At 38.4% G+C, this 15,665-nt stretch overlaps 3 protein-coding genes and 1 long non-coding RNA gene across 10 annotated transcripts in view; 1 reads left to right on the forward strand and 3 right to left on the reverse strand.

Annotated features, from left to right (window-relative positions):
- Positions 1–2,873: 2,873 nt before the first annotated feature.
- LOC126627872 (uncharacterized) lies at positions 2,874–4,965 on the reverse strand. Of its 2 annotated transcripts, none has more exons than XM_050297447.1 (3): positions 4,724–4,965; positions 4,222–4,391; positions 2,874–3,999 (listed from the first exon to the last, which is right to left on the reverse strand). In XM_050297447.1, the coding sequence occupies exons 1-3, from the start codon at positions 4,843–4,845 to the stop codon at positions 3,014–3,016; spliced, it is 1,278 nt and encodes a 425-aa protein (XP_050153404.1). In that variant the 5' UTR covers positions 4,846–4,965; the 3' UTR covers positions 2,874–3,013. The 2 variants fall into 2 exon arrangements, with proteins under 2 accessions (XP_050153404.1, XP_050153405.1); XM_050297448.1 differs by having other exon boundaries at positions 4,222–4,387; positions 4,724–4,821.
- A 158-nt stretch (positions 4,966–5,123) lies between these two features.
- On the forward strand, positions 5,124–6,266 carry LOC126627873 (uncharacterized). Of its 2 annotated transcripts, XR_007625156.1 has the most exons (3): positions 5,124–5,382; positions 5,501–5,701; positions 5,926–6,266. It is a non-coding gene; the product is annotated as an uncharacterized LOC126627873 (long non-coding RNA). The 2 variants fall into 2 exon arrangements; XR_007625157.1 differs by lacking the exon at positions 5,124–5,382 and having other exon boundaries at positions 5,432–5,701.
- A 4,118-nt stretch (positions 6,267–10,384) lies between these two features.
- The window catches only part of LOC126630400 (MATH domain and coiled-coil domain-containing protein At3g58210-like), a 122,749-nt gene continuing 117,468 nt past the window's right edge, over positions 10,385–15,665 (reverse strand). For both annotated transcript variants that reach the window (XR_007625988.1, XR_007625987.1), the window contains one exon: positions 10,385–10,638. The gene's annotated coding sequence lies outside the window, so the exon portion shown is untranslated. The remainder of the gene's footprint in view (positions 10,639–15,665) is intronic.
- On the reverse strand, positions 10,683–14,458 carry LOC126630399 (uncharacterized). 4 transcript variants are annotated; one of them, XR_007625986.1, is made up of 5 exons: positions 14,292–14,458; positions 14,038–14,193; positions 13,350–13,519; positions 11,168–12,380; positions 10,683–10,877 (listed from the first exon to the last, which is right to left on the reverse strand). XR_007625986.1 is itself a non-coding variant. In XM_050300520.1 (4 exons), the coding sequence occupies exons 2-4, from the start codon at positions 14,157–14,159 to the stop codon at positions 11,389–11,391; spliced, it is 1,284 nt and encodes a 427-aa protein (XP_050156477.1). In that variant the 5' UTR covers positions 14,160–14,193; positions 14,292–14,458; the 3' UTR covers positions 11,126–11,388. The 4 variants fall into 4 exon arrangements, 1 of the variants encoding a protein (XP_050156477.1); XR_007625984.1 differs by having other exon boundaries at positions 10,683–10,900; XR_007625985.1 differs by having other exon boundaries at positions 10,683–10,900; positions 14,038–14,168; positions 14,292–14,423.

A 15,665-nucleotide genomic window follows, 5' to 3' on the forward strand; every position in this document is an offset into this window, starting at 1 on the left:
TCCATATCAGAGGCTAAAAGAACACGCCCCATACTACCTGGAGTGGCCGAGGATTCACTAGGAGTGGTCCTAGTCAACAAGCTTTGACTTGGATCATTAGAGGGGGGCACGTCAGGTACAACATCCTTGGTGGCAATGGCAACGGATGCACGGCTTCCACTTGCTCCATTAGCGGCTCGTTCCTTGGCACGTAACTTTTTCTTAAATTTAGGGAACCATTCAGGTACTTCATGTTTCTGAAAACATGTATCTTCTGTATGACGGGTTTTCCCACAAAAAGTGCACTTCAAATCATCCTTGTTTTCTCAAGTGAATGGCCGAGAATTGGCCAATGGTGATGAATTAAAAGACCGGCTACCCAAAGGTGGCCGTGACACCATAGCCACGGGAGGAGCTCCTCCTTGCTTCCCAACACCACTGCTTCCCATCATAGTTGCATGGCGTTGTGCTTCCCGCCTAACAATGGAGAACACCTCATCTACAAATGGTAAAGGTTGAGTTCTCAAAATATCACTACGCACTTTGTAAAAAATATCATCAAGCCCTGCTAGGAAGGCATACACACGATCCAGTTGAATCTCTTCTCAAAGTGTCTTCAAGTCAATAGCACACTCCATCTTGATTTGTTTTCTTTGATCCAATTCTTGCCAGATAGCTTTGAGATCAACATAGTATACACCGATAGGTCTTCTTTCTTGGCGAAGTTGGAATGACCTCACCTTCAACTCATAAATCTGAGAAATATCAGACCCATCATAATACATTCAAGCAATTTCTTCCCAGACTTCTTTAGCAGTACGAAGATGAATGAAAAATCCCATGATGGTAGGATCCATGGAATTAATCAGCCACCCTTTCACAATTGCATTCCCTGTCTCCCAAACTTCATACTCGACATTGTCTTCCTTGGGCTATTTGGTGCTCCTTGTCACGAATCCTTTCTTACCACGCCCAGTGATATGCATCTCCAACACCTTGGACCAAAGAGGATATGTCACATCCCGGCCCGGGGCGAATCACATCCCGGGCCTGTTCTACCACCGTAGCATGATATTGTCCGCTTTGGGCTTACCATTCCCTCACGGTTTTGTTTTTGGGAACTCACGAGCAACTTCCCAGTGGGTCAAGTGCTTTGGCCTCCTTCTCGCTTAACTTCGGAGGTCCTACGGAATCCGAAGCTAGTGAGCTCCCAAATACATTTAAGGATCACTCCCCGATGTGGGATGTTACAGGATAATTTGATCCATTAAGTTTTACAGTACTTGGTACTGCCGAAGCATCACTCTGAATAACAACCGGATTCACGACTAAACCGTGGGTAGAGCCATGCGCCCCACCCTCCAACTTCAGCCCCAACTCACTTTTGTCGCTTGCTATTGGTCACGGCTCAACACAACACACACACATACACACAGCAGACGATTTTTTTCCTGCAGAGGAAATCGCAGCAAACACACGGCGGCACAATTTGAAATACTTACGATAGAAGCAGAAAAAATTCTTCACGTCTGTAGCTCTTACACGGGCATATATCACAGCAATTATGAGCCGCAATTACAAGCAACAACAATTGTTAAAACACACATGACATAATTGCAAAGCATCACAGCACTTGTAAAGCACACACGGCACAATTGCAAAGCAGTAGCAATTGTGAAACACACACGGCACAATTACAAACCAACACAGCAATTGTACACGATGCACGAACAATAAGGAAACAATAAAGGACATAATATCCTTCCTAAAACATGACTAATAATTACAAAATATTTACATTCCCTTTCTCCTAAATATTGACTTATTCCAATAGAATCCAGTGTAAGTGAAAATGGAGGAATAATCGTTATGTTATTTGGCTGGACTATGAAGTCGGAGAGGTTGTCAAGATGATCACATGCTAGAACCCTTTTGGAGGTTGCCAAGGTCAATACAAATATGATCAGCAACTGAACAAATCTCGATTGGCTCAAAACGTTCCTAAAAACAGCTACGATTCTCCATAGCAGCAAACGCAGCCACCGCGTGCTCTGCCATGTAGCAGAATCTTGGTACAATACGAAAAACACAAGCGGGATTCGGATCCAACTTAATGGAACCGAATCAGAAGTGGAATTCCTAACCAACTCAATGAAATCCAAAATGTAGGGTTTCAGACCAACTCAACTAAACCACTCCTAGAATGCATATGGTTGCTCAATGCGGATGAATCAGACAAAACCATAGGCATACAACTATTAGTGTGGTCCCTCAATCCGGATTAAACAAGCAAGACCATTTCCTATAACACTAGTTAGTGAATCTCCAATGCGGATTAACCAAGCAGAGTCACCTTTGAATACGTATGGTTCCCAATATGGATTAACGAGGCAGAACCATACGCATACATATAATAATGTCGTCTCCCAATGCGGATTCAATAGGCAGGGCCATAGAATACATATAATAGTATAGTTCCCTAGTGCAAATTAACCAGGCAGGACCATCCATGTACTACACTGCTACATAGTGCATTCTCATTATCACACATCAAACATGTACAACAACTCATCATAGACCACAATTATAGATACATACACAATCAATTCCACATGACAAGCGATTATCTATCAGGGCAAACCCTAGTTCGTCTTTGGGCTGATTGAAAAGCCACAAGCTGTCTTGCACATGAGCTGATGCACCTAACTAGAATACAAGACATAATGCCAAAATAACTAAGGCTTTATACAAAATACCAGACCTAATTATAGTTTAAGCTACAATAGCTGCTACAATAAACCTAGCTAGTACTACAAGCAAGAAACGACAATCATTACAATAAAACCCGGAATCATCGCTACTGACCTTCAGCTGGAGGAGTTTGATTCAGAACAAAAACTGAAATGGCGGGGCTTTCCCGCTCCATTGTTAAGAAACATGATCACATTCATCCTTAACATGCAAGGGAGTTTGACCTGTAATACATAGATTGCATGTGTTTTTTCGTATAAAAGAGAGAATTCTGCAAGGACGGCTAATGCCTCCCGCCATAACCGAGCTCACTATCCATATTTATTGCAACAAAGCTTTCTTCTGCCTCTCCCATGTCTGTTTTCGCAACCACAAATTCTACCTCCGCAACAGTTAGCCAAGCCTTCAACCTCTTGATCTCAATATCCAAAGCATCCACATTATTTCTCAGCTCCGTTACATGCCGTTCCCTTTCCCCAAACTTCTTCATACCCAAAGCAGACTGAACATGAGGCTCCAACCAAGCCAAGTCAAATTTGAAGGTTCCGAGCTCCTCCCATAAAAGTTGAAGGTGCTCCTCACAGGGATCCTCGATCATATCCTTACCCTTTGTAGTCTTCAAAAAGTGCAGGAGTCTACCCAAAGCTGTGAATGCCCATTCAGTAAACACACGACTTCTCTTCCTTTGGCACTCGATCAATGAAGGATGCAACAAACAGACTTCCTCTAGAAATGGAACATAATCTTTGTCTATATTCCCTAAACCCCGGAAATCCATGAGCTCACCAAGTGGGGTGGACCGTGCTAGCTCATGTTCCTTGACTATGGGAGATTCAACAGGGCTATCGTTAGGCTCAGGGCAATATTGTTCAGAGCTTGGTTCTTCCTGGAAAGCAAGCACTTGATAAGAACTGGATGTCGTAAGTGCTTTTGAAGAGATTGGAGCTTGCAACGAATCAGCATTTGTTTGCTTTTGTTCAGAACTTGGTGAATCCAGAAAAGCAAGCACCTGTGGAAATTGCACCGCGTCCACATTTGAATGTCCTTGCCTTTCATTTTCGTTCTCTGAGGGTTTTATAGGTGTAAAAAACCACGTTTCATGGACTTCAGAAGCACTCGTGTAGTCAACCTGACTTACAGCAACCTCGGCTTCCAGAACACATGCATCATTCACAAGAAATCCTTCGGTGCAATCAGAAAGCTCACTTAGAGGCATGAATGATGTGAAGCCCCAATCACTTTTACTTGCGCTGAAGACATGTTTAGTTTCTGTACAATCAAACAACGGCGGATTACAAAACATTTCTGTCATAGAAAAATTGCTACCGCAACGGACGCCATAACCTAAGACAATTGTTTGGTACGGAGTCTTGTGAAAAATGAAAAGTAAAAACTGCATAGAATGCAATCTAGGATTGAGTGACAGAAACACCAACAAGTGCACAAACGTGAAATAGACAAGATGAAGAGTGTGGAGTGTAAATAAATTACCAACTGTTATGGACTTATCACTGTCAAGTTGATTGACAACGGTCAAGGTGAATTGGGCATATCTGCTCCACCCAGATGGCAATGTTGTAGCATCTGCGACATTCAAATATATCGACAGGTCGTGCTTTCCGGGATTTCCACTGCTTCCCTTTGGATATACAACGATCTGCCTGAGATAAACAATCGATAAAAAAATAAAAAATAAAAAAAATAAAAAAGAAGACATTTAGGCTAAATGATTTAGCATCTTCTCAAGTAAAATTTTCATATTATTATTACATGCATCTATCTGAAAGCGAACATGATGGCTTTGCTACTTTTGGTTATCATATCTGGTTTAGTACTTCTTCTTGTTCAGTAATTTCTAGATTAAACTTTGACATGTGGTTGATCTTTGTTGTATTTTTTTTATTTTATATTTTTGGTCAAATAGAAAAATAGGGAAATAAGAAACTGAAGAATATCATTGATTCATTCGGAGGAGAAACTAAAACATACGTACCATTTAAAATCACCGACCACGAAACTCTCAGAGTAATGCTTCTGGGGTCTCAACCTTGAAAATTTTTCAATCCTCCATGTGAAGGTTACAGATACAAGCTCCCCAACTTGCTTTTTCTCCATTTTATTATGCAACTCAAAAGCAACAAACTAAACAAGAAAACACCAAATTATCACGCAGCCGAAACTTGTTCTTTATATTATCTATATATACTAAAACCGGTACCCCTCTTTTTTTGCTGTTATTTCAACTTTGCCACGGTTGCTTTGCTGTCAAACGGAGAGCAGAATGGTGACGCGTGGATCTTCACCGCTTCTTCCCCTCTGCCTCCTCGCCTCATCTGGCAAAACATCGTCCACTTTAGCTCTGTTGCTCACAGTTAACAGAACAAATATTTGAAACCTCAAACCAATAAATCGGAGAAAACCTAATTCCCTCAAATCAACAAAGCGAATTCCCACACTTAATCGAACTTCGAAACCGTCTTCAAATTTCAGTCTCAGAAGAGAAACACAGAGAGACGGAGGAGAGAGAGCGCTTTCCGACGGCGATCGATCGGCGATGAGCTGCTCTTTTGACAAGTTGTTCTAAGTTAGAGGCAAACATTGATACATTGAGGAATATTGATCAAGGAGGAGGAGGAGGAGGAGGAACAAAAAGTTTGATTATTTTAACTCTTTAAATGTTTAATCAAATTACAATTGAGGAAAGTAGTTTAATTTTTTCAATTTTCAGATTGAAAATCTGAAGGTTGTATGTAATCTTTGAATTTCGCAGGACTCCGTTTGAAGCATCACCAGGAACTAGAAAATTTAACACTTGCAACACAGCCGTTAAAGACATTTAAAGTATTTCAATTTGGCTATTGGCCAATATGTTCGGCGTTTTATGGCGAGAGGTGGTTGGTTTCTGCTTCTAATTATGTTAGCAGGAGGTATAGGAGTGATCACTGCGACAGTTGGTGGACCTCAACAAGAGGTATTTACTCGCAGGGCGACATTTTTGTTCAGTTGCATTTAGATTTTGAGTTAGATAACCGTTATTTGTTAATATAGTTTACTTAATATTGTTTGTATGAGTTGCTGGGATAAAGATTTCCCATGAATGTTGCATTATATATGCATTATCGGGCATGTTTCTTGCATAATGTTGATGTACTTTTGGACTTTCCTTTATTGATTTTATAATTAATCAAAATGCAGCATATCCAGGAGCTTATTCGTTGTCTGCATTTTGGACTCTGGTGGCTGGCTCTTGGTGCAGCATCATCTATTGGTCTTTGAAATGAGAGCTTGGGCATGGGCTCGGGATCTAATGCTTGTCATTTTTTTTTTCCAAGAATGCTACTTGATGAATGGCAGATTTATCATGTGAGTGTCATAGAAGTTTTATCTTGAATCTGAACAGGTTTTTGTCAATTGTTATTTTCAAAGGTTGTGAAAGTTTGTGCTGGAAATTTTTGTGATCATAAAACTGTCATGTCATATTACTATTGTCAATGTTATGCAAGGACTAAAGTTTGTAGAAGGTTGTTAATCTACCTTTGCTGCCACCAAAATAATGTATGTAAAAAAGTTGCTGATTAACGATAATAGGTAGCTTGCAAATTTTTTTTAATGTATCCTATTAAATGGATTTGAGAGCTGTGATATTACTTAATTATTTAACAACTTACATTAGCAGCTTTTATTTTTTCACATTGTAACCGAGAAGAATGTATATCATAACAAGTAAAAGATATTCTGAAGTGACAATCGAAGAATTTAAAAGTGCTGATTAGTGTATGTGTGCAAATATAACTGTAAACAAGAATACGAATCCATAATTGAACCCCTAATTTGGTTGTACATGTGTATAAAACTTTTTGCATATTTTATACGCTTTAAAAATCTGCTGCAACGTGCGGGTACTTATACTGGTATATATAATATGAACTAGTTGTGGCATGGCTGTCAAGATATTCAAAGTATTATATTCAAAGGAAAATTAATGAAAATGGCTTGAAAACTTTGAGTTTTAACGATAAGGACAAAATAAAGGGTAAAGTGAATAGTACCAGGATTGACTTTTTAGTGTAAAAATGTGATTTTTCGTTAAAGTGAACAGTACCAGAAGCTTTTCGTTAAAGTTCCCTATTCAAATGGGTAGGATGCTCTCCTCTGCTTTTAGTAAAAAAAATTAAATAAAATGTAAACGTCATGTTGAGATGGACTTTATTGGACAAGGATCCTCTTTGGATCCTCTTTGTGAAGATTCAGGGATTAATAAATTACATTCATTTATCGTAAATCATGCGGTCATCTTTTGTTAAGTACTATTTATATTTAGTTTTAAATTAAAATTTTAAAATGATTTATAACCGTACAATATAAGATAAACATATACAATTGATTAATCTTCCGAATTCTCACAAAGAGAATCCGTAGAGGATCCTATTCCGATTTTTGGTTGTATTTTTTGTTTAGCAAGTGACGGAGGTATATATGGAGGGCTGGCGCTATTGGTTGAACTCAATTTTTAAATGGAGCAAAAAGTTATGGCGTGCTGTTCCGGAATTGCAAACCCTACCACCCAGCTAAGATCCCAATGATTGCTGTGCTTTGGTGGGTAAGGACTATTTCAATGCTAACAGGATGACCAATGTGAGACCTATACAAAATCATATCCCTATCATCAAATGGATACCACCGGCGATACAGATGCTCATACTAAACTTAGATGGAGACAAGGCTGATCCTGGTTTTGTTAGTCGAGATGCAGCTGGTTTATCTACTATTGCTTGAGCGTTAACCAGTTAGTAACATGGCGTTGACCATTAATTTGGGTGTGCTGCACAAATTAATCTCATAACCTTAACTATTCATTTTTCATGTCATTATTCATAGGTTATCTTTGAAAAATGTACTCAAATCGGAAATGGTTTAGAATTATTGTGAAGATTTTATTGTTTACTGACAATATCTTGTTTGTCTATTTATCAGGTCACATGTCGATAACTAAACGATTTTTGATTTAGTGAAATTTTTTTAGAGATGATAACCATAACTTAAAAAATGATCCGTTTAGATTATGAAAAGTATTGTCAAGTGGACCTATACGAATGATTAGTGTCATTTTAAGAGCATCTCCAAAGAAGATGTTAAAAAATCAAAGCAGATTTTCAACGTATTAAGTCAAAACAATAAAGAAAGCAAATAAAAACAACCAGCAAGAACAGAAGGAAGACCAAGCAGATTTTCAACGAATTTAACGACCCTAAATCATCAAAATTAAACCCACATAAGCAAAATACTCAACGCCAAATTAAGGTGAAAATTCTGATACCGGTTGACAGGTGGTTGGTCGATAGTATTGGAGCTCTCCACAACAGGGATTTTGATATTGTTCAGATGGAGGGGGTTTGGTTCATAACAAATATTGCAACGGAGGGGGTCTCCCTCACCGTGGCTTACAAACAGGATCACCCTTAACAAGGGAGTTTTTGCCTCTAATACATATATACATTGCATATGGTTTTCACATCGAAGGGAGAAGCAGTACGGCTAATGCATCCCACCGTAACCGAGCTCGCTATCCATATTTATTTCTACAAAGCTTTGTTCGGCCTCTCCCATGTCTCTTTTCGCATCGTCAAACCCTGCCAAATTTAGCCTAGCCTTCAACACACATGCAAAACAATAAACACATTTGATCAAAGACCTAAGCCTCACGCTCCCACGAGGTGGGGTGGGGGGTTAGGCCAATGGATCTTCGATGCGAAGTCAGTTTTTTTGAAAGAGTAAAGTGTTTAGGAATTTTGTAGGGTCGCAAAAGCTTCTGAAATTTGGTAGAATATGAGGTATATATAAGGGAGAGGGCCGGCCATAGTGTTAGGGTTTTACCCTACACATGGCGGCATCCTATTGCCCAATATTTATGGAGAAATATTCTCAAGATATTAAATACCAAATAATATTTTGAGATAATGAAGTAATTATCCCTAATTGATTTGAATTTGGATTAATTACTTGATTGGAGTCAATCTTCAAATGGGAATATATTAAATATAGGATTTGGGTAATTAATATTTTTAACCCTTTGACTTTTCCTTGCCAATGACAGGTGAATTGTGTGTAGTCGTATTCAGCTGCTGAGACCTTCAGGGATGTGAGCTACGCATGAGAATATCTAAGGAGTCTGCCCATTTATTAAAGGCAATCTTATTTTTCTTGAGCAAAATTTCACGTGTCGTCTCTAGAATTTTTGCTATTATTTTAAGCTCCACAATTATTACAAGTATTGACTAACATAATTATTTTTTATTGGTGACATGCAGTGTTCTAAAATGCTGCCTAGGCGGCCACCACGATTATCTCGAAATCGTTTACTAAATCGGTAAAGCTATTAGGCGGCGTAAGTCGGACACCTAGGTGGGCTAAACGGTCACTGGGCGGGATAGATGGAAGCTGGAAGATCTGGGTGGCCTGGGAAAATACAATAGCCTAGCCAGAAGTAGGCGGACACTGGGAAATCTGGGTGATGTGCGTCTCCCTGTCTCCTCTAGGTGTGACGATGGTCTGAGAGAGAGAGAGAGAGAGAGAGAGAGAGAGAGAGAGAGAGAGAGAGAGAGAGAGAGAGAGAGAGAGAGAGAGAGAGAATCTGCAATTGCAGATATGGTGATAAGCAGACGGCGGCAATGGTTTTTGATAAGCAGCTTAGGGTTTTTTCTTTTGAAAGTGACTCGGTGATTGGAACCGGGATGCCTAAAAACTAGTGTCTTTGGGTTTTTTTTAATTCTAATAGGATAATAAATGGATTGGATGACTTTGGGTTTTTCGTTAGGGTCCATTAAGCCCATCTATAAATGGACAACATTTTTACTCAAATGTACAAGGAATACATGGCCTAACTTACATTTTATTTATAGACTTACAAAATGATACAAAACTAACAAAAAGAGCCTAAATTTTTACATATTTTCATACATATATAATTTTCTTTTTAAATTATGAACTTATTGTATGTCATCCTACAATACTTCTCACTATGGCTCTATGGCATATATGCTTAATGTGTTTTTAAATTTTGGACTTGTTGGATACTCTTTTTGCATTTTATTATTCTTTTATTATCTTATCAATGAATTTCATACAAGTTTAATTTTTTGTAAGTGTCAATATGAACTTATTTACAAGATATACAAGAAATTTACATAAATCCGCTTAGGCCGCCTAGGTGCTAGGCGCCAGCCCGCTACCCGACTAGCGCCTAGTGTTTTTTAGAACCTTGGTGACACGTCATATGATTTGAAAATTTGATCTATCCAGCATTACTCTTTGTTGATGGTTAGACTTTGCAACCTACATAACTACTAGCTAGTAATTACATTCGAACATGAGGTAAAAAATATTAACAACCAAACAGAAATTTGTAAAAATTGAAAAAAAAAACATGAATTGCATTTTGAATCCAAAACTTTCTCATTGATTTTAAACAGTACAAACCACAGCTTTTGATTAAACTTCTTGATCATTGGACCAAATTTTGTAAATTTATACTCATATGAAAAGAAATTCATACAAAATAGAAAATAAAGGAACACACGTATGGTTTTCAACCCATAACATGTATGGTTTTCAACCCAAAACCTTCTCTTTAATTTTAAGGAGCAGAAACCATCTCTTGTTAAACTTCTTAATCATTTAATCAAATTAAAAAATTTATACTCTTATCAAAACATAAATGAATATACCACCCTAAACTCTGTATACTCTTATGAAAACATGTATGAATATACCGCCCTAATATTTTGGGCCCACGATTGTTTGGGGCGCCAGACGATCCCCCTGCTCGCACTTGCCAAGGCTGACCCAATCTATAGTAAAAAATAGAAAAGTAGGTTAAGTCTCACAATGAACTATGCGGAGTGTTAACGCCTAGGCATTAGGCCCTTGCCCCTACCCCTCTCTTGACTAGTGCCTTTAAAATCTTGCTTTTGCATAAACATGAATATTAAAAAAATTTGCATAAAAACACTGCAAGTACAGCTAACGTTGTGATACAATTATTTACAATGTTCCCTTCCTCCAAAGCTCTTCCCCAGTCACTTCAACTTTAGACACTGATGAATTCCAGTCTGCTCAGTTCAGCGATCAGCGTTGTTTACTCCCCGAATCTGGCCGTCCGACATAAAAAGCACTGCAGTTTTTAAGCAGAGTAAACATGACCAAATTTGTCATACCATGCAGTTTTCAGGGCTCTCGATAAAAGCCCAGAAATATAATACATAAGGCCCTTGTGCCCCAAGAATTAAGTCGAAACGATAAAGAAGGCGAATAGAAACAATCAGCAAGAACAGAAGGAAGACCAAGCAGATTTTCAAAGAAATTAACGAGCCTAAATCATCAAAATTAAACCCACACAAGAAAAATACTCAACGTCAAATTAAGGTGAAAATTCTCATACCGGTTGACAAGTGGTTGCTCGATAGTATTGGAGCTCTCAACAACAGGGATTTTGATAGTGTTCAGATGGAGGGGGCTTGGTTCATAGCAAATATTGCAACGGAGGGGGTCTCCCTCACCGTGGCTTACAAACAGGATCACCCTTAACAAGGGAGTTTTTGCCTGTTATACATATATACATTGCGTATGGTTTTCACATCGAAGGGAGAAGCAGTACGGCTACTAATGCATCCCACCATAACCAAGCTCGCTATCCATATTTATTTCTACAAAGCTTTGTTCGGCCTCTCCCATGTCTCTTTTCGCATCCTCAAAATCTAACTCTGCCAAATTTAGCCTAGCCTTCAACCTCTTGACTTCAATCTTCAAAGCATCCATATTATTTCTCAGCTCTTTTACCTCTAGTTCCCTTTCCACAAACTTCTTCATTCCCAATGCGGACTGAACATGAGGCTCCAACCAAGCCAAGTCAAATCTGAAGGACTCAAGCTCCTCCCATAAAAGTCGAAGGTGCTCACAAGCATCCTCGTTCATATCTGTACCCTTGTTAGTCTTTAGAAAATGCAGGAGTCTGCCCAAAGCTGTGAATGCCCATTCAGTAAACATAGGACTCCTCTTCCTTTGGCACTCGATCAATGAAGGATGCAACAAACAGACTTCCTCCAGGAATGGAACAAAAGCTTTGTCTATTTTCCCTAAACCCCTGAAATCCATGAGCTCGCCAACTGGGGCAGAGGTTTTTTGCTCATGTTCATTGCCTATCGGAGATCCGACAGGGCTATCGTCACCCCCATTCCAAACTTGTCCATCACTTGGTCCGTCCCACAAGGCCAGCACTTGAGCAGAACTAGGTGTCGTAACTGCTACTGAAGAGATTAGAACTTGGTCAAAATCAGCATTTGTTTGCTTTTGTTCAGAACTTGGTGCATCCTGAAAAGCATGCACCTGTTCAGAAATAGGCGCTGTAAGTTGTACAGCTTCCACATCTGAATACCCTTGCCTTTCATCTTCATGGTGTGAGGGCTTTAAAGGAGGACAAAACCAAGTTTCCTGGACTTCGGCCCTATGGTCAACCTGACTGACAGCAACCTCAGCTTCAAGAACACATGTATCATTCACAATAAACCCTTGGGCGACATCACAAAGCTCACTTAGAGGCATGAATGATGTGAAACCCCAATCTCTTTTACTTGCGCAGAACACATGTTTAGTTTCTGTAAATCAAAATAAGAAAAACATAGCTCATAGGCAGTTAAAGAAATATAACAATGGAAATTCAACATTACTATCATGTACACAGTAATTCTCTTCTCTGGTGGTCTAGTATGTCTGGGCAACACAAGTAGACATGCTTTCTGAAGAACTATATAAATCTCCCTTCTATGGGAAAGTAAAAGTTACCACTCTTCTTCCTCTTTAATTTTTTTTTGGAGAAGAAACCAAAATCTTATTACAAAAATTATCAAATTTACAGCAGCAAAACAATTAAGTTAAATTAGAAGACCAGACATTCAAGCTTCAAACCACACTCAATCAACTGCTGCAACTTCCCAGTCCAGCAACCATGCTGGTGATTGGCATGCATGGATAACTCAATGAACTCTACATTGACCGAAGCCCAAAGAGTTGACATAAAACTAACTCTACCACAAGCACACCTACCCCTGAACAATCCTGAAATATCCTCCTAGTTTCACCGTTTCTATCCCCCAAAAAACGACCATCACCCTTCAACCTCAGAGTTTTGACTTTCATGCCTTTTCCCATGACATTGAGAACTGCATACTTAACAATTCATAAAATACCTTTTGGAATCGCCCAATTTACCTGAGCCTAATTTCCACCAATCATCATATCTGAGACTTAGTGGGACGCTGTATGTCCAGAACAAACAAGAGAAACACACTTTCATATTTCCATTCTTTTTTCCAGCGACATGAAGTACAAAAATTGCTACTGCAACTGATGCCAAAACCTAAAGCCGATAGACAACACTTGGTACGAAGGAGTCTTGCGAAAAACATAACTAGTGCAGACAAGGCAATCAAAGATTGAATTGCAATCTAAAGTAAAATAATAATATTCGAGCAAGTGAGAGCGTGAATGAAAGCGAAACCAACAGAAATGCACCAACATAATTGTGAAATAAACAAGATGGAGGGCAGTAAGGGCATGTGACTTACCAACTGTTATGGACTTATCATATTTGACTTGGTTGACGACAGTCAAGGTGAATTGGGCATATTTACTCCACCCAGATGGCAATGCTGAAGCATCTGCAACTTTCAAATATATCGACAGATCTTGCGTTCCAGGGATTCCGCTGCTGCCCTTCGGATATACGACAATTTGCCTGACGGTTAAAACAACATAAACATCTTATAAGGAAAGTAATTTTCGCACTCCTATTTTAATCTGGATGGGTCCAGAAGGAGAACAAAAACAAGGTTTGATATTTATATCAAGATTTCTGAAAGATGGGTCATCAGCCAACTACTAATCAAACATATCAGCATAACAAGTAGGGTTTTATCACAAAAAACCTCAGTGTGCCGTTACAAGAATTGAACAACCAAAGTACATATATACAAGAATTAAACAACCAAAGTACATATACAAGAATCAAACAACCAAAGTACACATATACAAGAATCAAAAACCAAAGTACATACACACATGAATCAAACAACCAAAGTACATATATATCAAACAACCAAAGTACATATATACAAGAATCAAACCACCAAAGTACATATATACAAGAACCAAAACAACCAAAGTACACATATAAACAAAAATCAAACCAAAAAATGAAATAAGAAAACGAAGAATGTCATCGAGTAATAATTTGAAGAAGAAAGTGAAACATACCATTCAAAGTCACCGACATTAAAACCATCGGAGTAATGTTTCTGGGATCTCAACCTAGAGAATTTCTCAATCTTCCATGTGAACGTCACCGATACAAGCTCCCCAACTTGTTTCTTCTCCATTTGTTTCTTCTGCAACTCAAATGCACCTAACAATCTATAAAACAAACAAGAAAAACACCAAAGTACATATTTATATACTAACATTTAACACCCAAAAAATCCAGAAATAAAAAAGATACAAAGAACACATACCTTCCTCAAATGAACGAATCAAACTTGGCACTTGCAGATTGAGTGAGAGAGAGTGGAAGAGGCAAGAGGATGAGGCAATGACTTATGTAGGTTTCTTCAGATATAATTCGTGGCTCCTGTTTTCCCAGGAGCAATTGAGCATTACAAGATGCCGTGGCAAACAATAAGCCACACACCGCTCAGGTCTCACTGAACAGAAGGACAGTAGTGGACCCCCAGTCGCCAACAACGGGAGCTGCCACGTCTACAGTCTACAGTATCAGTGAAATTTATTGCCGACGTGATAGCTCGGAGGAGTAATTGTAGAGAGATCAATCTTTTTAAATTAAATTTATAAACTAAATAATATAGTGTAGATAATTGAATTATTAATTAAGTATCAATTAACATACTTATTTTTTATCCTTAGACCATCTCTAACCCTTGGGCTAAAAGTCAAATTTTTTAGCCCGGAAAATTTAGCTTTTAGTCAAGAAACATCTTTTCTGCTCCAACCCTTCTACCCTAAAATTTTAGCCCGGAATTATTAAAGAATGAAATTAGCCTAAATTTTTTTCTTAAATCAATTTAAAAAAAAAAATAAATATGTAGATTATTGTAAATTAATTTTATGAACATTTTAATCTAAAAAAATTTAAATTCCGATAAACATTTCGCATTTAGCCCGGGGGGAAAGTTGGGGGGGTATTTGGCCCAGAAATAGCATTTGGCATTTAGCCTAAAATTTTAGCATGGGTTGGAGAGTGTTTGGGGGGGTAATTTGGCTTTTAGCCCAGGGTTGGAGATGGTCTTAGCTTATCATTTAGTTTGCAATTTGGTTTAAAAAAATTGGTTTACTTAACATTTCTCTATTTTAAAGTGTAAGGGGATAATGTCAAACTTACGCTATAGGATGGGACTAATTATGGAGCCACTCCACAAGCCTTTACGTTGTTAAATACAAACCGTCGATATTTGGAGGTGCAACAAGATATTTTCCCCCAAAAAGAAAAAAGTTGATGTACCCTACAAATGAGCACCACACACCTTGGCCTATATTTGTCATCTTTTTGACACGTTGCATAATATATATATATATATATATATATATATTTATATATATTTTAGTTAACTACTGCCTTATCTTTTAAACTGATAAATATTTCACTTTTAACATGTTGCAAATAATCTTCCCTGTTAATCTCATATTCTCCTCATTGTCAAGCGCTGGTGTAGTTATTGCCATCAATGGAGGTGGAGGTGAATATCTTGCTATGAATTCATGGCAGCGTATTGTGGGAGTCAATCTTGGCACTTGCAGAAAGAGTGAGAAAACAGAAGAGGGAAGAGGATGAGGCAATGACTTATGTTTTGTGGATTTTCTTTACATTTCAT

The sequence above is a fragment of the Malus sylvestris genome, chromosome 7 (genome assembly GCF_916048215.2).
Source record: "Malus sylvestris chromosome 7, drMalSylv7.2, whole genome shotgun sequence".
Taxonomy (NCBI): domain Eukaryota; kingdom Viridiplantae; phylum Streptophyta; class Magnoliopsida; order Rosales; family Rosaceae; genus Malus; species Malus sylvestris.